This window comes from Heterodontus francisci, chromosome 17 (assembly GCF_036365525.1).
Source record: "Heterodontus francisci isolate sHetFra1 chromosome 17, sHetFra1.hap1, whole genome shotgun sequence".
Lineage (NCBI taxonomy): Eukaryota > Metazoa > Chordata > Chondrichthyes > Heterodontiformes > Heterodontidae > Heterodontus > Heterodontus francisci.
This window is the reverse complement of record NC_090387.1, coordinates 87,990,308-88,012,794: the sequence shown is the minus strand read 5'-3', so window position 1 is coordinate 88,012,794 and position 22,487 is coordinate 87,990,308. Positions and strand designations below refer to the sequence as shown.

Below are 22,487 nucleotides of genomic sequence, written 5' to 3'. Positions count from 1 at the left end.
ATTCGGTGGGCCTTCCAGAGAAGAGGCAATGCAGGGATCTCCAAGTGGCTTTTTCCGGACGTCAAGTCTCCCGCCACCAGAATAAAATTCCCTGCACTATATCCAATATCACTTCCTATATTTTCTTGGAAAATGGGTCAGATTGACTTTCACAAATGAGCAAGACAGTGTTGGTTTTCAATCAGATAGTAGCTCTGCTCAGCAAGGCATTGACTTCTGTGAGAGATAGTGGGAAGGATATTGAGAGAGAGAGAGAGAGAGAGAGCGAGAGAGAGTGAGAGAGAGAGAGCGATAAACAGTAAAACAGATAAAAGCAGGCAAAGAAACTGAAGGGGATATTTTATCACTACCCCACCCCCATCGCCAATGCCCCACCCACTATACACCCAGTTTAACCAGAGGTGAAAGGTCAGCGTTCCCACCCCTTACCACGTTTCAGTTCCAATTTTTCTGGTGGAGTGACGTGGGGGGGTTTGACTCTGGCCCCAGGTGAAGGGTCAAGATCCACAGTGATGTTAGACCTGTCCTCAAATGTGTTAAACGAAGACAGTGTATTACTGCCGTCCCTATCAAATGCAATTAGCCGCTGCCTGTCTCTAATCCCAGGTGTGGGGTCATTCCCAGTATGAGGCTCACCTTCTTGGTGTAGTCCATAGCTTTCAGAATCGAAAGGTTCAGGGTCTCCAAGCAGGCAAGGACATCCTCATAATCTCCCATGTGAGAGGCAAAGTAATCTAGAGAGAGGGGGAGCAAAACATGGGTTATTACTGGTCTAACCTCAGTCTCATGACTAAAGCGACTTTGACTCCAACTCCACGACCAATCGTCGTACCGTCATCAGCAGGGTTCTTATATTCTTCATCACTGTAAGGGCATTGACTCTCGGGACACAGTTTCACAGATGCTGATGATGCCCTGTCAAGCCCCATGGTACCTCACCCATAGGAACACATTTTGTGTGTCAGCATTGAAAATGAGGCACGAGCAAGCTATCTGACAGTACAGGGTTCTAATGAAAGGTCATTGATCTGAAACGTTAACTCTGTTTCTCTCTCCAAAGATCCTGCCTTTCCAGCATTTTCTGTATTTTATGACAGTATGGGGCTTCACTGGTGAGGGTTTCCTGACCTCCATTGACACCCACATGGTTTCTCATGGGGGTCACCAGAGAGGGGTTAGGGCTGGGAACCTGAGTTGATTGCCCCTTCAATATACCATGGTCGCTGAGGTTAACAGAACTCCCTAACACTGCCAAGTCTGGGATCAGCTAACTGAGCATAAACCTAGGTGGGAACCTTCCATAATTCTACTCTGTATGACTGACATACAGGGCCATGACATGGCAGCATTCAGGGGTACTGACAATTACATTGCACACACAGTACTCTGTACTGTGATCTGTCACATTCTCACTCTGGACTGTATATCTCACCCTGTCTCAGTGCTCTGTCACTCTCTCTTTGTATATCACACCCTGTCACTCTCTATCTCTCTGTATGGCACTCTGTCACTCTCCCTTTGTATATCACACCCTGTCACTCTCTATCTCTCTGTACTGCACTCTGTCACTCTCTCTTTGTATATCACACCCTGTCACTCTCTAGCTCTCTGTACTGCACTCTGTCACTCTCACTTTGTATATCACACCCTGTCACTCTCTATCTCTCTGTACGGCACTCTGTCACTCTCTCTTTGTATATCACACCCTGTCACTCTCTATCTCTCTGTACTGCACTCTGTCACTCTCTCTTTGTATATCACACCCTGTCACTCTCTATTTCTCTGTACTGCACTCTGTCACTCACTCTCTCTGTTGCACTGCCCTCAGTCACCCTGTGCTATCTTTTTACAGCGATGTAGCATTAAATGTTCAATAACAAAACAGCAGTAGTGAATACCAAGAAAGGTTTTGAAAAGGAAAGGCCAGGATGTGATAGAGAATGTTGGTTCCTGCTTGCAACCTTTATTGTGAACATACAGACTCCTTTCTCAATCATGTTTGTAGTCAGTGAGTAAGGGGTTGTGGGGATCAGTGATAAGGGGTGGTGGGAGTCAGTGAGTAAGTGATGGTGGGGGTCAGTAAGGGGTGGTGGGTTTCTTAGTAAGGGGTGGTGGGTGACTGAGTAACGGGTGGTGGGGTCAGTGAGTAAGTGATGGTGGGGGTCAGTGAGTAAGGGGTGGTGGGTGTCAGTGAGTAAGGCATGGTGGGGGTCAGTGAGTTAGGGTTGGTGGGAGTTAGTGAGTAAGGGGTGGTGGATGTCAGTGAGTAAGGGGTGGTGTGGTCAGTGAGTAAGGGGTGGTGGGTTTCAGTGAGTAAGGGGTGGTGGGTGTCAGTGAGAAAGCGATGGTGGGTGTCAGTGAGTAAGGGGTGGTGGGTGTCAGTGAGTAAGGGGTGGTGTGCTCAGTGAGTAAGGGGTGGTGGGTGTCAGTGAGAAAGGGATGGTGGATGTCAGTGAGTAAGGGGTGGTGGGTGTCAGTGAGTAAGGGTTGGTGGGGGTTAGTGAGTAAGGGCTGGTGTGCTCACTGAGTAAGGGGTGGTGTGGTCAGTGAGAAACGGGTGGTGGGTGTCAGTGAGTAAGGGGTGGTGGGTGTCAGTGAGTAAGGGGTGGTGTGGTCAGTGAGGAAGGGGTGGTGTGGTCAGTGAGTCAGGGGTGGTGTGCTCAGTGAGTAAGGGGTGGTGTTGTCAGTGAGTAAGGGGTGGTGTGGTCAGTGAGTCAGGGGTGGTGTGCTCAGTGAGTAAGGGGTGGTGTGGTCAGTGAGTAAGGGATGGTGGGTGTCAGTGAGTAAGGGGTGGTGTGGACAGTGAGTAAGGGGTGGTGTGGTCAGTGAGTAAGGGGTGATGTGCTCATGTGAGTAAGGGGTGGTGTGCTCAGTGAGCAAGGGGTGGTGCGGTCAGTGAGTCAGGGGTGGTGTGGCAGGCAGTAACAGGTGGTAGGTGTCAGTGAGTAAGGGGTGGTGTGCTCAGTGAGTAACGGGTGGTGGGTGTCAGTGAGTAAGGGGTGGTGTACTCAGTGAGTAACGGGTGGTGTGGTCAGTGAGTAAGGGGCGGTGTGCTCAGTGAGTAAGGGGTGGTGGGTGTCAGTGAGTAACGGGTGGTGGGTGTCAGTGAGTAAGGGGTGGTGTGCTCAGTGAGTAAGGGGTTGTGGGTGTCAGTGAGTAAGGGGTGGTGTGCTCAGTGAGTAAGGGGTGGTGTGCTCAGTGAGTAATGGGTGGTGTGGTCAGTGAGTAATGGGTGGTGGGTGTCAGTGAGTAACGGGTGGTGGGTGTCAGTGAGTAACAGGTGGTGTGGTCAGTGAGAAAGGGGTGGTGTGGTCAGTGAGAAAGGGGTGGTGTGGTCAGTGAGTGAGGGGTGATGGGGGTCAGTGAGTAAGGCGTGGTGTGGTCAGTGAATAAGGGGTTGTGGGTGTCAGTGAGTAAGAGGTGGTGGGTGTCAGTGAGAAAGGGGTGGCGTGCTCAGTGAGTGAGGGGTGATGGGGGTCAGTGAGTAAGGCGTAGTGTGGTCAGTGAATAAGGGGTTGTGGGTGTCAGTGAGTAAGGGGTGGTGTGCTCACTGAGTAAGGGGTGGTGTGGTCAGTGAGTAAGGGGTGGTGTAGCCAGTGAGTAATGGGTGGTCTGCTCACTGAGTAAGGGGTGGTGTGGTCAGTGAGTAATGGGTGGTGTGGTCAGTGAGTAATGGGTGGTGGGTGTCAGTGAGTAACAGGTGGTCTGCTCAGTGAGTAAGGGTGGTGTAGCCAGTGAGTAATGGGTGGTCTGCTCAGTGAGTAAGGGGTGGTGGGGGCCCGTGAGTAAGGGGTGGTCTGCTCAGTGAGTAAGGGGTGGTGGGGGCCAGTGAGTAATGGGTGGTCTGCTCAGTGAGTAAGGGGTGGTCTGCTCAGTGAGTAAGGGGTGGTCTGCTCAGTGAGTAAGGGTGGTGTAGCCAGTGAGTAAGGGGTGGTCTGCTCAGTGAGTAAGGGGTGGTCTGCTCAGTGAGTAAGGGGTGGTCTGCTCAGTGAGTAAGGGGTGGTCTGCTCAGTGAGTAAGGGGTGGTGGGGGCCAGTGAGTAATTCAGTCTCGACATCAGATTCTGGTCATCTCAGCAGGTACCTTGTGTGGGTGGCGAGAGGATCCACTCCGAGCCCTGCATCTATTTATTGATCGATATTGTGATGAGTGTATGTGTGAGACTGGCCTTACTGACTGGGCTTCGGTGTGTTGTGGCTGTGATGTTGGTACTGAACGGGTCACTGTGTTTGGTGAAATTTCACTGTTGGCTTTGTTTTTAAAAGGAGACATTGAGTTGTTTGGAAAAGGTGAGTGAGTAACTCTGTGAGCAGAACCAACACAAGAATCTGACTGGGTTTGCTGATGCCTTCATTCCTGATACTATCTCTCTGTGATTCTGATAAGAAAATAAGGATATAAGAAATAGCAGCAGGAAAAGGCTGCAGGAATCAACCTAACTAACCTTCTCTGAACTGCATTCAATGCAAGTATATCCCTCCCTGAATAAGGAGACTAAAACTGTACACAGTATTCTAGGTGTGGTTTCACCAATGACCTGTACAGTTGTTGCAAGACTACCCTACTTTTATACTCCATTCCCCTTGCAATAAAGGCCAACATTTAATTTGCCTTCCTAATTACTTGCTGTATCTACATGCTAACTTTTTGTGATTCATGTACGAGGACACCCAGATCCCCCTGTACTGCAGCATTCTGCAGTCTGTCTCATTTAAATAATATTCTGTTTTTTCTATTCTTCCCACCAAAGTGGATATACTCCATCTGCTAAACGTTTGCCCACTCACTTAACCTATCTGTAACCCTTTTGCAGACTCTTTGTGTCCTCATCACAACTTGCTTTTCCTCCTATTTTTGTATCATCAGCAAATTTGGCTACAATACACTCTGCCCCTTCATCTAAGTCATTAAGGCCCTCGGCATCACATCTTTGCATAAACAGAGGTGTGTGTGTGTGTGTGTGTGTGTGTGTGTGTGTGTGTGTGTGTGTGTGTGTGTGTGTGTGTGTGTGTGTGTGTGTGTGTGTGTGTGTGTGTGTGTGTGTGTGTGTGTGTGTGTGTGTGTGTGTGTGTGTGTGTGTGTGTACCTACTTGAGAGTGACAGAATTGAAGAACAGTGAAGGTATGTTAAACTTGTATTGAACCTTGATTAGACCACACTTGGAGTATTGTGAACAATTCTGATCTCCATATAATAGAAAAGATATAGAGGTACTGGACAAGGCGCAAAAACGATTTTCTAGAATGATACTGGGAACTGGGAAGTTATACCGATCAGGAAAGATTGAACAGGCTGAGATTCTTTTCTCTAGAAAAGACTGAGGGGGTGACCTTTAAGGCCTTTACGATTATGAAAGTGTTTGATAGGATAGATGCAATGAAGATGTCTCTACTTGTGTGTCAGACCAGACACGAGGCCATAAATATAAAATCGTCACTAACAAATCCAGTAGGGAATTAAGGAGAAACTTCTTTACCAAGAGAATGCTCAGAATGTGGAACTTGCTACCACATGGAGTGTTTGAAGAGAATTACATAGAATTACATAGATGTATTCAAGGGGAAGCTAGAAAAGTACATGAGGGAGAAAGGAACAGAAGGACATGTTGATAGGGTTAGATGCTGTAAGTTGAGAGAAGGCTTGTGTGCAGCCTATACACCATCATAGATCTTTTGGCTGATACAGCCTGTTTGTGTGCTGTAAATACTAAGCAGCTCAATTATATCTGCAACAGTCAATACAATCCCCAGGATAGACTGCTTGTTATCCTGAGGCTGTATCTGCAGTAAGTACAGTCTCTCATTATTGTGCCATTTGATGACTGAGCAGGATGTGGAAAAGCCAATTTCTCAAATCATTCCACAAAATTAATTTTAAAAAAAGAACTGCAGAGAACAAAATTTAAATAATGAAACTTCTGAACCTCACTTCTGGGCAGATTCCAACTCTCCAATTAAGTTGTTCCATTTCAGTGCTTCAGGTTTGCAGGAAGAGAAATAATAGTAAATGAGGGAGCAAGTGACAAGAGGGAACTTCTACCTGCTACAGACCCAGCTCTCAACACTAAGCCCTTCTTTTGTTGCCTCTCCTAAATGCTGACTGTTGTCTGTGAAACTACCAGGGTCACTGATGCCAGTTGTGGAAACTCAGTGCCAAATTGATTAGTTTAGTCAGCATGGGCTGGAGATTGAATGTGACACCTTGTGTAGCTTGATACTGAGTTATTGGTTGAGCTGCGTATCAATTAGTTACAATTCAGTGACACAGTGAAGGCAGTTCAAAGAACTGGCATGGGTGGCATTTCTGATCAGCAAGTCTGGGTTTACAGCATGTGCCAATCTCAAAGGCTATGCCCAGGCCTGGCACCAAGCTCTCCATCATTGGGCAGGAGCCTTGTGCAACCTCCGCAGGCTGCATCTCCCTTTCCAACATTTTACTCAGCTTCCCCTGGCTGGCAACCTCAAGAAGGCAAGAGACTTGCTATGGAGGTGTGGCTATCCCAGCAACCTCAGCTGTCATGAATCCCCTCTATTGGAAACATGTCACGAATGGAAAGAGGCCAAAAGCAGGAGAAAACACTTGGCTAAAAGGAGGAAGAGGGAAAAATGGTTGATGGACAGACTTGGCTATTCCTTGTGGCTGTATGAGAGACACAGCTTGCGCCTTTACAGTATCAACTTTGGTCCCCTATTATAATTCTTCACCATAACACCCAACAACAGCAGAGTGTCACATCACCAGACTGAAGCTCAACAGGTCTGGTAAGGCCACTATCAAAGAAATGGAAGAGAAGGCAAGATTCTCCAACTTACCACAGAGCTCCTTGGTGTCCACATGACTGCAGGCAACAGAAAGAGAGAGAGAAAGACAGACACTCGTTACTTCAAGGCATCGACAGACCGACAAGCAAACCTTCAGCTCAATGCTCCAGAATATCAAAATCGGTCCTTTGACTCAAATACCTAAAGTAAAAGATTGCAGTCAATCATCACTAGGTGGTTGGGTTCCTATTTTCTTATATGTTCCCCTTTCTGCAGTCACCATTTAAAATGTGCAGGCAATAGCCCAAAGTTCAACCAGCTTATGACAACAGGCCAAGTTGGCAGATACTCCACATTTATTCACCTCTATGTATAAATATGTATAGTGTCTTTCAAGTCGTTACTGTAGCAACAGCGCTATTTTAAGCAATTGGTTGCTGCACTAGAAGCATGATTTTCTCCACAAAAATCATCCTGGGTTTTAAAGGAGAACTTCAAAGTTCCCTAGATCTGACAGGCAGTGAGCTATTTGCCAAAACTAAGATGATGTGGAGGTGCACAATTTTGCTGAAACTATGAGGCCTAAAACTTGGATCAAGCCTGAATCTGGTTTGACCCTGGTGCAGCCGGAGCAGGACCACAGCAAATCGTGTCCTCTTGATTTGGTTATTTACAACCAGCGAACTACAGGTGCCCGTTGTGGCCCGAGAGGCAACCCCAGTGCAGCCCCAGGCCATTATGATTATCCCCGAAGCAGGGATTGCAATCCTGATTGTTGATCACAAATGGTCTGAAGATCTAACGTGAAGCTGGGAAAGAACTCTTGCTCCTTCCAGCTCCACAGCAAGGTAAGTAACAAAGTAAAACCTCACCTTCTGGAATTGGGCCTCCTTTAGGAATCCATGATTCAGCCGAGCAACCTCACCTTGAATCAGAAGGTCGCGGCCTCATGTTACATGACAGAGCCTTGAGCACAAAATGCAGGCTGCCACCACAAGTGCAGTACTGAGGGAGTGCTGGACTGTTAGATGTGCTGTCTTTTGGATGAGATGTTAAACCAAGGCGCCCTCAGGTGGATCCAAACGATCTTGTGGCACCATTTTGTGGAAGAGCAGGGGAGTTATTCCCAGTGTCACAGCCAATGTATATCTCTCAATCAACATCACTAAAACGGATTACCTGGTTATTACCACATTGCTGTTTGTGGGATCTTGCTGTGCGCAAACTGCCTGCCGCATTTCCAACAATAGTGACTACACTTCAAAAGGTGAGGTAGTGACGTAGCGGTATTGTCACTGGACTAGTAACCCAGAGACCCAGGGTATTGCTCTGGGGACATGGGTTCAAATCCCACCACAGCAGAAGGTGGAATTTGAATTCAATTAATAAATCTGGAATTAAAAGCTAGTCAAATGATGGCCATGAAACCATTGTCGATTGTTGTAAAAACCCATCTGCTTCACTAATGTCCTTTAGGGAAGGAAATCTGCTGTCCTTACCTGGTCTGGCCTACATGTGACTCCAGACCCACAGCAATGTGGTTAACTCTTACATCCCCTCTGAAATGGCCTAGCAAGCTACTCAGTTGTACCTAACCGCTACGAAGTCAATAAAAAGAATGAAACCGGACGGACCACCCGGCATTGACCGAGGCACCGGAAACAACAACGGCAAACCCAGCCCTGTCGACCCTGCAAAGTCCTCCTGACTAACATCTGGGGGCTTGTGTCAAAGTTGGGAGAGCTGTCCCACAGACGAGTCAAGCAACAGCCTGACATAGTCATACTCACGGAAACATACCTAACAGACAATGTCCCAGACACTACCATCACCATCCCCGGGTACGTCCTGTCCCACCGGCAGGACAGACTCACCAGAGGTGGCGGCACAGTGGTAACAGTCAGGAAGGAGTTGCCCTGGGAGTCCTCAACATTGACTCCAGACGCCATGAAGTCTCATGGCATCAGGTCAAACATGGACAAGTAAGCCTCCTGCTGATTACCACCTGCCGCCCTCCCTCAGCTGATGAATCAGTACTCCTCCATGTTGAACACCACTTGGAGGAAGCTCTGAGGGTGGCAAGGGCACAGACTGTACATTGGGTGGGGGACGTCAATGTCTATCACCAAGAGTGGCTCGGTAGCACTACTACTGACCGAGCTGGTCGAGTCCTAAAGGACATAGCTGCTGGACTGGGTCTGCGGCAGGTGATAAGGGAACCAACAAGAGGGATAAACATACTTGACCTCGTCCTCACCAATCTGCCTGCCGCAGGTGCATCTGTCCAGGACTGTATTGGTAGGAGTGACCACCAGACAGTCCTGTGGAGATGAAGTCCCGCCTTCACATTGAGGATACCCTCCATCGTGTTGTGTGGCACTATCACCGTGCTAAATGGGATAGATTTCGAACAGATCTAGCAATGCAAAACTGGGCATCCATGAGGCGCTGTGGGCCATCAGCAGCAGCAGAATTATACTCAACCACAATCTGTAACCTCATGGCCCGGCATATCCCCCACTCTACCATTACCATCAAGCCAGGAGACCAACCCTGGTTCAATGAAGAGTACAGGAGGGCATGCCAGGAGCAGCACCAGGCATACCTCAAAATGAGGTGTCAAACGGTTTTTTTTGGGGAGTGTTTGATGGGGACAGTGTAGAGGGGGTATCAACCTGGTGAAGCTACAACACAGAACAATCTGCATGCCAAACTGCGTAAGCAGCATGCGATAGACAGAGCTAAGCGATCCCATAACCAACGAATCAGATCTGAGCTCTGCAGTCCTGCCAAATCCAGCCGTGAATGGTGGTGGACAATTAAACAACTAACTGGAGGAGGTGGCTCCACAAATATCCCCATCCTCAATGATGGGGGAGGCCAGCACATCAATGCAAAAGATAAGGCTGAAGCATTTGCAATAAACTTCAGCCAGATGTGCCGAGTTGATGATCCATCTCGGCCTCCTCCTGAAGTCCCCAGCATCACAGATGCCAGACTTCAGCCAATTCGATTCACTCCGCATGATATCAAGAAACGACTGAAGGCACTGGATACTGCAAAGGCTATGGGCCCTGACAATATTCCAGCAATAGTACTGAAGATCTGTGCTCCAGAACTTGCCACACCCCGAGCCAAGCTGTTCCAGTACAATTACAACACTGGCATCTACCCTACAATGTGGAAAATTGCACAGCTATGTCCTGTACACTAAAAAACAGGACAAGTCCAACCCGGCCAATTACCGCCCCATCAGCCTGCTCTCAATCATCAGTAAAGTGATGGAAGGTGTCATCAACAGTGCCATCAAGCGGCACTTGCTTAGCAATAACCTGCTCAGTGACGTTCAGTTTGGGTTCCGCCAGGGCCACTCAGCTCCTGACCTCATTACAGCTTTGGTTCAAACATGGACAAAAGAACTGAACTCAAGAGGTGAGGTGACAGTGACTGCCCTTGACATCAAGGCAGCATTTGACCGAGTATGGCATCAAGGAGCCCGAGCAAAACTGGAGTCAATGGGAATCAGGGGAAAACTCTCTGCTGGTTGGAATCATACCTAGCGCAAAGGAAGATGGTTGTGGTTGTTGGAGGTCAATCATCTCAGCTCCAGGACATCACTGCAGGAGTACCTCAGGGTAGTGTCCTAGGCCCAATCATCTTCAGCTGCTTCATCAATGACCTTCCTTCAATCATAAGGTCAGAAGTGGGGATGTTCACTGATGATTGCACAATGTTCAACACCATTCGCAACTTCTCAGATACTGAAGCAGTCCGTGTAGAAATGCAGCAAGACTTGGACAATATCCAGGCTTGGGCTGAAAAGTGGCAAGTAACATTTGCGCCACACAAGTGCCAGGCAATGACCATCTCCAACAAGAGAGAATCTAACCATCTCCCCTTGACATTCAATGGCATTACCATCGCTGAATCCCCCACTATCAACATCCTTGGGGCTACCATTGACCAGAAACTGAACTGGAGTAGCCATATAAATACCATGGCTACAGGAGCAGGTCAGAGGCTAGGAATCCTGTGGCGAGTAACTCACCTCCTGACTCCCCAAAGCCTGTCCACCATCTACAAGGCACAAATCAGGAGTGTGATGGAATACCCTCCACTTGCCTGGATGGGTGCAGCTCCAACAACACTCAAGAAGCTCGATACCATCCAGGACAAAGCAGCCCGCTTGATTGGCACCCCATCTACAAACATTCACTCCCTCCACCACCGACGCACAGTTGCAGCAGTGTGTACCATCTACAAGATACACTGCAGCAATGCACCAAGGCTCCTTAGACAGCACCTTCCTAACCCGTGACCTCTACCAACTAGAAGGACAATGGGCAGCAAATACATGGGAACACCACCACCTGCAAGTTCCCATCCAAGTCACACACCATCCTGACTTGGAACAACTATATCGCCCTTCCTTCACTGTCGCTGTGTCAAAATCCTGGAACTCCCTTCTGAACAGCACTGTGGGTATATCTACCTCAATTGGACTGCAGTAGTTCAAGAAGGCAGCTCACCACCACCTTCTCAATGGCAATTAAGGAGGGGCAATAAATGCTGGCCTGGCCAGCGACGCCCACATCCCATGAATGAATAAAAAAAAGTACTTCATTGGCTGCAAAGCACTTTGGGACATTCAGAGGTTGTGAAAGGTGTTACATAAATGCAAATCTTTATTTTCCTGAGATGCTAGGATATTATCAGGAGCTAAAGTCAGAGAGAGACATTGAGATAGAATCAGGAGCTCAAGTCAGAGAGAGACATTGAGACAGAATCAGGAGCTAAAGTCAGAGAGAGACACTGAGATAGAATCAGGAGCTAAAGTCAGAGAGAGACACTGAGATAGAATCAGGAGCTAAAGTCAGAGAGAGACATTGAGATAGAATCAGGAGCAAAAGTCAGAGAGAGACACTGAGATAGAATCAGGAGCTAAAGTCAGAGAGAGACACTGAGATAGAATCAGGAGCGAAAGTCAGAGAGAGACACTGAGATAGAATCAGGAGCTAAAGTCAGAGAGAGTCACTGAGATAGAATCAGGAGCTAAAGTCAGAGAGAGACACTGAGATACAATCAGGAGCTAAAGTCAGAGAGAGACACTGAGATAGAATCAGGAGCTAAAGTCAGATAGAGACACTGAGATAGAATCAGGAGCTAAAGTCAGAGAGAGACACTGAGATAGGATCAGGAGATAGAGAGAGAGAGAGAGAGAGAGAGAAACTGGGACAGGGTCTGGAGAGAGAGAGAGAGAGAGAGACACTGGGACAGGATCAGGAGTTGGATAGAGAGAGAGACACTGGGACAGGATCAGAAGATAGAGAGAGAGAGAAACACTGGGACAGGATCAGGAGATAGAACGAGAGAGACACTGGGACAGGATCAAAAGATAGAAAGAGAGACACTGGGACAGGATCAGGAGATTGAGAGAGAGAGAGAGACACTGGGACAGGATCAGGAGATAGAGAGAGAGAGAGAGACACTGAGACAGGATGAGGAGATTGAGAGAGAGAGAGAGACACTGGGAGAGTATCAGGAGATAGAGAGAGAGAGAGAGAGAGACACTGAGACAGGATCAGGAGATAGAGAGAGAGACAATGGGACAGGAGCAGGAGATAGAGAGAGAGAGAGACACTGGGATAGGATCAGAAGATAGAAAGAGAGAGACACTGGGAAAGGATCAGGAGATAGAGAGAGAGAGACACTCGGATAGGATCAGGAGATAGAGAGAGAGACACTGAGACAGGATCAGGAGTTGAGAGAGAGAGACACTCGGATAGGATCAGGAGATAGAGAGAGAGAGAGAGACACTCGGATAGGATCAGGAGATAGAGAGAGAGACACTGGGACAGGATCAGGAGATAGAGAGAGAGACACTGAGACAGGATCAGGAGATTGAGGGAGAGAGAGAGACACTGGGAGAGGATCAGGAGATAGAAAGAGAAACAATGGGACAGGATCAGGAGATAGAAAGAGAGAGACACTGGAAAAGGATCAGGAGATAGATAGATAGAGAGAGAGACACTGGGACAGGATCAGGAGATAGAGAGAGAGAGAGAGAGACACTGGGACAGGATCAGGAGATTGAGAGAGAGAGAGAGAGACACTGAGACAGGATCAGGAGATAGAGAGAGAGAGAGAGAGAGAATGTGACAGGATCAGGAGATAGAGAGAGAGAGAGCGATACTGGGACACGATCAGAGGTTTGAGAGAGAACGAGCGACACTGGGAAAGGATCAGGAGATAGAAAGAGAGAGGCACTGGGAAAGGATCAGGAGATGGAAAGAGAGACACTGGGACAGGATCAGGAGATAGAAAGAGAGAGACACTGGGAAAGGATCAAAAGATAGAAAGAGAGAGACACTGGGAAAGGATCAGGAGATAGAAAGAGAGACACTGGGACAGGATCAGAAGATAGAGAGAGAGACACTGGGACAGGATCAGGAGATAGAGAGAGAGAGAGAGACACTGGGACAGGATCAGGAGATAGAGAGAGAGAGAGAGACACTGGGACAGGATCTGGATTTTGAGAGAGAGATAGAGACGCTGGGACAGGATCAGGAGATAGAGAGAGAGAGAGAGACACACTGGGACAGGATCAGGAGATAGAAAGAGAGAGAGACACTGGGACAGGATCAGGAGAAAGAGAGAGAGAGAGACACTGGGACAGGATCAGGAGATAGAGAGAGAGAGACACTGGGACAGGATCAGGAGATAGAGAGAGAGAGAGAGAGACGCTGGGACAGGATCTGGAGGTAGAGAGAGAGAGAGAGAGAGAGAGAATGTGACAGGATCAGGAGATAGAGAGAGAGAGAGCGACACTGGGACACGATCAGAGGTTTGAGAGAGAACGAGCGACACTGGGAAAGGATCAGGAGATAGAAAGAGAGAGGCACTGGGACAGGATCAAAAGATAGAAGGAGAGAGACACTGGGAAAGGATCAGGAGATGGAAAGAGAGACACTGGGACAGGATCAGGAGATAGAAAGAGAGAGACACTGGGAGAGGATCAAAAGATAGAAAGAGAGAGACACTGGGACAGGATCAGGAGATAGAGAAAGAGAGTGAGAAACACTGGTATAGGATCAGGAGATAGAGAGAGAGAGAGACACTGGGACAGGGGCAGGAGATAAAGAGAGAGAGACACTGGGACAGGATCAGGAGATAGAGAAAGAGAGAGAGAGACACTGGGATAGGATCAGGAGATGGAGAGAGAGAGACACTGGGACAGGAACAGGAGATAAAGAGAGAGAGACACTGGGAAAGGATCTGGGGATAGAGAGAAGGAGAGACACTGGGTCAGGATCAGGAGATAGAGAGAGAGGGAGAGACACTGAGACAGGATCAGGAGATTGAGAGAGAGAGAGACACTGGGAGAGGATCAGGAGATAGAGAGAGACACTGGGAAAGGATCAGGAGATAGAGAGAGAGAGAGACACAGGGACAGGATCAGGAGATTGAGAGAAAGAGAGAGAGACTGGGACAGGATCAGGAGATAGAGAGAGAGAGAGAGACACTGGGAGAGGATCAGGAGATAGAGAGAGACACTGGGAAAGAATCATGAGAGCGAGAGAGAGAGAGAGAGAGACTGGGACAGGATCAGGAGATTGAGAGACAGAGAGACACAGGGACAGGATCAGGCGATAGAGAAAGAAAGAGAGAGAGACTGGGATAATATCAGGAGATAGAGAGAGAGAGACACTGGGACAGGGGCAGGAGATAAAGAGAGAGAGACACTGGGAAAGGATCTGGGAATAGAGAGAAAGAGAGACACTGGGACAGGATCAGGAGATAGAGAAAGAGAGAGAGAGACACTGGGAGAGGATCAGGAGATAGAGAGAGAGAGACACTGGGACAGGAACAGGAGATAAAGAGAGAGAGACACTGGGAAAGGATCTGGGGATAGAGAGAAGGAGAGACACTGGGTCAGGATCAGGAGATAGAGAGAGAGGGAGAGACACTGAGACAGGATCAGGAGATTGAGAGAGAGAGAGACACTGGGAGAGGATCAGGAGATAGAGAGAGACACTGGGAAAGGATCAGGAGATAGAGAGAGAGAGAGACACAGGGACAGGATCAGGAGATTGAGAGAAAGAGAGAGAGACTGGGACAGGATCAGGAGATAGAGAGAGAGAGAGACACAGGGACAGGATCAGGCGATAGAGAGAGACACTGGGAAAGGATCAGGAGATAGAGAGAGAGAGACACTCGTACAGGATCAGGAGATAGAGAGAGACACTGGGAAAGGATCAGGAGATAGAGAGAGAGAGAGAGACTGGGACAGGATCAGGAGATAGAAAGAGAGAGAGAGACACTCGTACAGGATCAGGAGATAGAGAGAGACACTGGGAAAGGATCAGGAGATAGAGAGAGAGAGAGACACTGGGAAAGGATCAGGAGATAGAGAGAGAGAGACACTGAGACAGTATCAGGAGATAGAGAGAGAGAGAGAGAGACACTGTGACAGGATCTGGAGATAGAGAGAAAGAGACACTGGGACAGTATCAGGAGATAGAGAGAGAGAGAGAGAGACACTGTGACAGGATCAGGAGATAGAGAGAGAGAGAGAGAGAGAGACTGGGACAGGATCAGGATAGAGAGAAAGAGAGAGAGACACTGGAACAGGATCAGGAGATAGAGAGAGAGAGACACTGGGAAAGGATCAGGAGATAGAGAGAGAGAGAGAGAGAGACACTGGGAAAGGATCAGGTGATCGTGAGAGAGAGATACTGGGACAGGATCAGGAGATAGAGAGAGAGAGATACACTGGGACAGGATCAGGAGATAGAGAAAGAGAGAGAGAGACACTGGGATAGGATCAGGAGATAGAGAGAGAGAGACACTGGGACAGGGACAGGAGATAAAGAGAGAGAGACACTGGGAAAGGATCTGGGGATAGAGAGAGAGAGAGAGACACTGGACAGGATCAGGAGATTGAGAGAGAGAGAGAGAGACTGGGACAGGATCAGGAGATAGAGAGAGAGACACTGAGACAGGATCTGGAGATTGAGAGAGAGAGAGAGAGGGACTGGGACAGGATCAGGAGATAGATAGAGAGAGAGAGAGACACTGAGACAGGATCAGGAGATTGAGAGAGAGAGAGACACTGAGAGAGGATCAGGAGATAGAGGGAGAGACACTGAGACAGGATCAGGAGATAGAGAGAGAGGGAGAGACACTGAGACAGGATCAGGAGATTGAGAGAGAGAGAGACACTGGGAGAGGAAAGGAGATAGAGAGATAGACACTGAGACAGGATCAGGAGATTGAGAGAGAGAGAGACACCGGGAGAGGATCAGGAGATAGAGAGAGAGAGAGAGAGAGAGGCACTGGGACAGGATCAGGAGATAGAGAGAGAGACACTGAGACAGGATCAGGAGATAGAGAGAGAGAGAGAGAGAGACACTGGGAAAGGATCAGGTGATCGTGAGAGAGAGACACTGGGATAGGATCAGGAGATAGAGAGAGAGAGACACTGGGACAGGGACAGGAGATAAAGAGAGAGAGACACTGGGAAAGGATCTGGGGATAGAGAGAGAGAGAGAGACACTGGACAGGATCAGGAGATTGAGAGAGAGAGAGAGAGACTGGGACAGGATCAGGAGATAGAGAGAGAGACACTGAGACAGGATCTGGAGATTGAGAGAGAGAGAGAGAGGGACTGGGACAGGATCAGGAGATAGATAGAGAGAGAGAGAGACACTGAGACAGGATCAGGAGATTGAGAGAGAGAGAGACACTGAGAGAGGATCAGGAGATAGAGGGAGAGACACTGAGACAGGATCAGGAGATAGAGAGAGAGGGAGAGACACTGAGACAGGATCAGGAGATTGAGAGAGAGAGAGACACTGGGAGAGGAAAGGAGATAGAGAGATAGACACTGAGACAGGATCAGGAGATTGAGAGAGAGAGAGACACCGGGAGAGGATCAGGAGATAGAGAGAGAGAGAGAGAGAGAGGCACTGGGACAGGATCAGGAGATAGAGAGAGAGACACTGAGACAGGATCACGAGATTGAGAGAGAGAGAGACACTGGGAGAGGATCAGGGGATAGAGAGAGAGACACTGAGACAGGATCAGGAGATTGAGAGAGAGAGAGACACTGGGACAGGATCAGGAGATAGAGAGAGAGGGAAAGACACTGGGAAAGGATCAGGATATAGAGAGTGGGAGACACTGGGACAGGATCTGGAGATAGAGAGAAAGAGACACTGGGACAGGATCAGGAGATAGAGAGAGAGAGATACACTGGGACAGGATCAGGAGATAGAGAAAGAGAGAGACTGGGACAGGATCAGGAGATAAAGAGAGAGAGAGACACTGGGAAAGGATCTGGGGATAGAGAGAGAGAGAGAGACACTGGACAGGATCTGGAGATTGAGAGAGAGAGAGAGAGGGACTGGGACAGGATCAGGAGATAGATAGAGAGAGAGAGAGAGACACTGAGACAGGATCAAGAGATTGAGAGAGAGAGAGACACTGGGAGAGGATCAGGAGATAGAGAAAGAGACACTGAGACAGGATCAGGAGATAGAGAGAGAGGGAGAGACACTGAGACAGGATCAGGAGATTGAGAGAGAGACACTGGGAGAGGATCAGGAGATAGAGAGATAGACACTGAGACAGGATCAGGAGATTGAGAGAGAGAGACACACTGGGAGAGGATCAGGAGATAGAGAGAGAGAGAGGCACTGGGACAGGATCAGGAGATAGAGAGAGAGAGAGAGACACTGGGACAGGATCAGGAGATAGAGAGAGAGAGAGACACTGGGACAGGATCAGGAGATTGAGAGAGAGAGACACACTGGGAGAGGATCAGGAGATAGAGAGAGAGAGAGAGACACACTGGGACAGGATCAGGAGATAGAAAGAGAGAGAGACACTGGGACAGGATCAGGAGAAAGAGAGAGAGAGAGACACTGGGACAGGATCAGGAGATAGAGAGAGAGAGACACTGGGACAGGATCAGGAGATAGAGAGAGAGAGAGAGAGACGCTGGGACAGGATCTGGAGGTAGAGAGAGAGAGAGAGAGAGAGAGAATGTGACAGGATCAGGAGATAGAGAGAGAGAGAGCGACACTGGGACACGATCAGAGGTTTGAGAGAGAACGAGCGACACTGGGAAAGGATCAGGAGATAGAAAGAGAGAGGCACTGGGACAGGATCAAAAGATAGAAGGAGAGAGACACTGGGAAAGGATCAGGAGATGGAAAGAGAGACACTGGGACAGGATCAGGAGATAGAAAGAGAGAGACACTGGGAGAGGATCAAAAGATAGAAAGAGAGAGACACTGGGACAGGATCAGGAGATAGAGAAAGAGAGTGAGAAACACTGGTATAGGATCAGGAGATAGAGAGAGAGAGAGACACTGGGACAGGGGCAGGAGATAAAGAGAGAGAGACACTGGGACAGGATCAGGAGATAGAGAAAGAGAGAGAGAGACACTGGGATAGGATCAGGAGATGGAGAGAGAGAGACACTGGGACAGGAACAGGAGATAAAGAGAGAGAGACACTGGGAAAGGATCTGGGGATAGAGAGAAGGAGAGACACTGGGTCAGGATCAGGAGATAGAGAGAGAGGGAGAGACACTGAGACAGGATCAGGAGATTGAGAGAGAGAGAGACACTGGGAGAGGATCAGGAGATAGAGAGAGACACTGGGAAAGGATCAGGAGATAGAGAGAGAGAGAGACACAGGGACAGGATCAGGAGATTGAGAGAAAGAGAGAGAGACTGGGACAGGATCAGGAGATAGAGAGAGAGAGAGAGACACTGGGAGAGGATCAGGAGATAGAGAGAGACACTGGGAAAGAATCATGAGAGCGAGAGAGAGAGAGAGAGAGACTGGGACAGGATCAGGAGATTGAGAGACAGAGAGACACAGGGACAGGATCAGGCGATAGAGAAAGAAAGAGAGAGAGACTGGGATAATATCAGGAGATAGAGAGAGAGAGACACTGGGACAGGGGCAGGAGATAAAGAGAGAGAGACACTGGGAAAGGATCTGGGGATAGAGAGAAAGAGAGACACTGGGACAGGATCAGGAGATAGAGAAAGAGAGAGAGAGACACTGGGAGAGGATCAGGAGATAGAGAGAGAGAGACACTGGGACAGGAACAGGAGATAAAGAGAGAGAGACACTGGGAAAGGATCTGGGGATAGAGAGAAGGAGAGACACTGGGTCAGGATCAGGAGATAGAGAGAGAGGGAGAGACACTGAGACAGGATCAGGAGATTGAGAGAGAGAGAGACACTGGGAGAGGATCAGGAGATAGAGAGAGACACTGGGAAAGGATCAGGAGATAGAGAGAGAGAGAGACACAGGGACAGGATCAGGAGATTGAGAGAAAGAGAGAGAGACTGGGACAGGATCAGGAGATAGAGAGAGAGAGAGACACAGGGACAGGATCAGGCGATAGAGAGAGACACTGGGAAAGGATCAGGAGATAGAGAGAGAGAGACACTCGTACAGGATCAGGAGATAGAGAGAGACACTGGGAAAGGATCAGGAGATAGAGAGAGAGAGAGAGACTGGGACAGGATCAGGAGATAGAAAGAGAGAGAGAGACACTCGTACAGGATCAGGAGATAGAGAGAGACACTGGGAAAGGATCAGGAGATAGAGAGAGAGAGAGACACTGGGAAAGGATCAGGAGATAGAGAGAGAGAGACACTGAGACAGTATCAGGAGATAGAGAGAGAGAGAGAGAGACACTGTGACAGGATCTGGAGATAGAGAGAAAGAGACACTGGGACAGTATCAGGAGATAGAGAGAGAGAGAGAGAGACACTGTGACAGGATCAGGAGATAGAGAGAGAGAGAGAGAGAGAGACTGGGACAGGATCAGGATAGAGAGAAAGAGAGAGAGACACTGGAACAGGATCAGGAGATAGAGAGAGAGAGACACTGGGAAAGGATCAGGAGATAGAGAGAGAGAGAGAGAGAGACACTGGGAAAGGATCAGGTGATCGTGAGAGAGAGACACTGGGATAGGATCAGGAGATAGAGAGAGAGAGACACTGGGACAGGGACAGGAGATAAAGAGAGAGAGACACTGGGAAAGGATCTGGGGATAGAGAGAGAGAGAGAGACACTGGACAGGATCAGGAGATTGAGAGAGAGAGAGAGAGACTGGGACAGGATCAGGAGATAGAGAGAGAGACACTGAGACAGGATCTGGAGATTGAGAGAGAGAGAGAGAGGGACTGGGACAGGATCAGGAGATAGATAGAGAGAGAGAGAGACACTGAGACAGGATCAGGAGATTGAGAGAGAGAGAGACACTGAGAGAGGATCAGGAGATAGAGGGAGAGACACTGAGACAGGATCAGGAGATAGAGAGAGAGGGAGAGACACTGAGACAGGATCAGGAGATTGAGAGAGAGAGAGACACTGGGAGAGGAAAGGAGATAGAGAGATAGACACTGAGACAGGATCAGGAGATTGAGAGAGAGAGAGACACCGGGAGAGGATCAGGAGATAGAGAGAGAGAGAGAGAGAGAGGCACTGGGACAGGATCAGGAGATAGAGAGAGAGACACTGAGACAGGATCACGAGATTGAGAGAGAGAGAGACACTGGGAGAGGATCAGGGGATAGAGAGAGAGACACTGAGACAGGATCAGGAGATTGAGAGAGAGAGAGACACTGGGACAGGATCAGGAGATAGAGAGAGAGGGAAAGACACTGGGAAAGGATCAGGATATAGAGAGTGGGAGACACTGGGACAGGATCTGGAGATAGAGAGAAAGAGACACTGGGACAGGATCAGGAGATAGAGAGAGAGAGATACACTGGGACAGGATCAGGAGATAGAGAAAGAGAGAGACTGGGACAGGATCAGGAGATAAAGAGAGAGAGAGACACTGGGAAAGGATCTGGGGATAGAGAGAGAGAGAGAGACACTGGACAGGATCTGGAGATTGAGAGAGAGAGAGAGAGGGACTGGGACAGGATCAGGAGATAGATAGAGAGAGAGAGAGAGACACTGAGACAGGATCAAGAGATTGAGAGAGAGAGAGACACTGGGAGAGGATCAGGAGATAGAGAAAGAGACACTGAGACAGGATCAGGAGATAGAGAGAGAGGGAGAGACACTGAGACAGGATCAGGAGATTGAGAGAGAGACACTGGGAGAGGATCAGGAGATAGAGAGATAGACACTGAGACAGGATCAGGAGATTGAGAGAGAGAGACACACTGGGAGAGGATCAGGAGATAGAGAGAGAGAGAGGCACTGGGACAGGATCAGGAGATAGAGAGAGAGAGAGAGACACTGGGACAGGATCAGGAGATAGAGAGAGAGAGAGACACTGGGACAGGATCAGGAGATTGAGAGAGAGAGACACACTGGGAGAGGATCAGGAGATAGAGAGAGAGAGATACACTGGGACAGGATCAGGAGATAGAGAAAGAGAGAGAGCGACACTGGGATAGGATCAGGAGATAGAGAGATAGACACTGAGACAGGATCAGGAGATTGAGAGAGAGAGACACACTGGGAGAGGATCAGGAGATAGAGAGAGAGAGAGGCACTGGGACAGGATCAGGAGATAGAGAGAGAGAGAGAGACACTGGGACAGGATCAGGAGATAGAGAGAGAGAGAGACACTGGGACAGGATCAGGAGATAGAGAGAGAGAGACACTGGGACAGGATCAGGAGATAGAGAGAGAGAGGCACTGGGACAGGATCAGGAGATAGAGAGAGAGAGAGAGAGAGACACTGGGAAAGGATCTGGGGATAGAGAGAGAGAGAGACACTGGGACAGGGACAGGAGATAAAGAGAGAGAGACACTGGACAGGATCAGGAGATAGAGAGAGAGAGATACACTGGGACAGGATCAGGAGATAGAGAAAGAGAGAGAGAGACACTGGGATAGGATCAGGAGATAGAGAGAGAGAGACACTGGGACAGGATCAGGAGAAAGAGAAAGAGAGAGAGAGACACTGGGATAGGATCAGGAGATAGAGAGAGAGAGACACTGGGACAGGGACAGGAGATAAAGAGAGAGAGACACTGGACAGGATCAGGAGATTGAGAGAGAGAGAGAGAGAGACTGGGACAGGATCAGGAAATAGAGAGAGAGACACTGAGACAGGATCTGGAGATTGAGAGAGAGAGAGAGAGGGACTGGGACAGGATCAGGAGATAGATAGAGAGAGAGAGAGACACTGAGACAGGATCAGGAGATTGAGAGAGAGAGAGACACTGGGAGAGGATCAGGAGATAGAGAGAGAGACACTGAGACAGGATCAGGAGATAGAGAGAGAGGGAGAGACACTGAGACAGGATCAGGAGATTGAGAGAGAGAGAGACACTGGGAGAGGATCAGGAGATAGAGAGATAGACACTGAGACAGGATCAGGAGATTGAGAGAGAGAGAGACACTGTGAGAGGATCAGGGGATAGAGAGAGAGACACTGAGACAGGATCAGGAGATTGAGAGAGAGAGAGACACTGGGAGAGGATCAGGAGATAGAGAGAGAGAGACACTGGGACAGGATCAGGAGATAGAGAGAGAGACACTGAGACATGATCAGGAGATTGAGAGAGAGAGAGACACTGGGAGAGGATCAGGAGATAGAGAGAGAGAGACACTGGGACAGGATCAGGAGATAGTGAGAGACACTGGTAAAGGATCAGGAGATAGAGAGAGAGAGAGACACTGGGACATGATCAGGAGATAGAGAGAGAGAGACACTCGTACAGGATCAGG

The 22,487-nt window shown here is 48.8% G+C and overlaps 1 protein-coding gene across 1 annotated transcript in view; it reads right to left on the bottom strand.

Moving 5' to 3' along the window:
• necab2 (N-terminal EF-hand calcium binding protein 2) overlaps positions 1–22,487 on the bottom strand; it is a 487,163-nt gene that overhangs the window by 121,728 nt on the left and 342,948 nt on the right. The window contains exons 4-5 of the mRNA XM_068049966.1: positions 6,813–6,838; positions 637–734 (exon numbers count right to left, since the gene is read on the bottom strand). Coding sequence (XP_067906067.1) covers positions 637–734; positions 6,813–6,838 — 124 coding nt within the window. The remainder of the gene's footprint in view (positions 1–636; positions 735–6,812; positions 6,839–22,487) is intronic.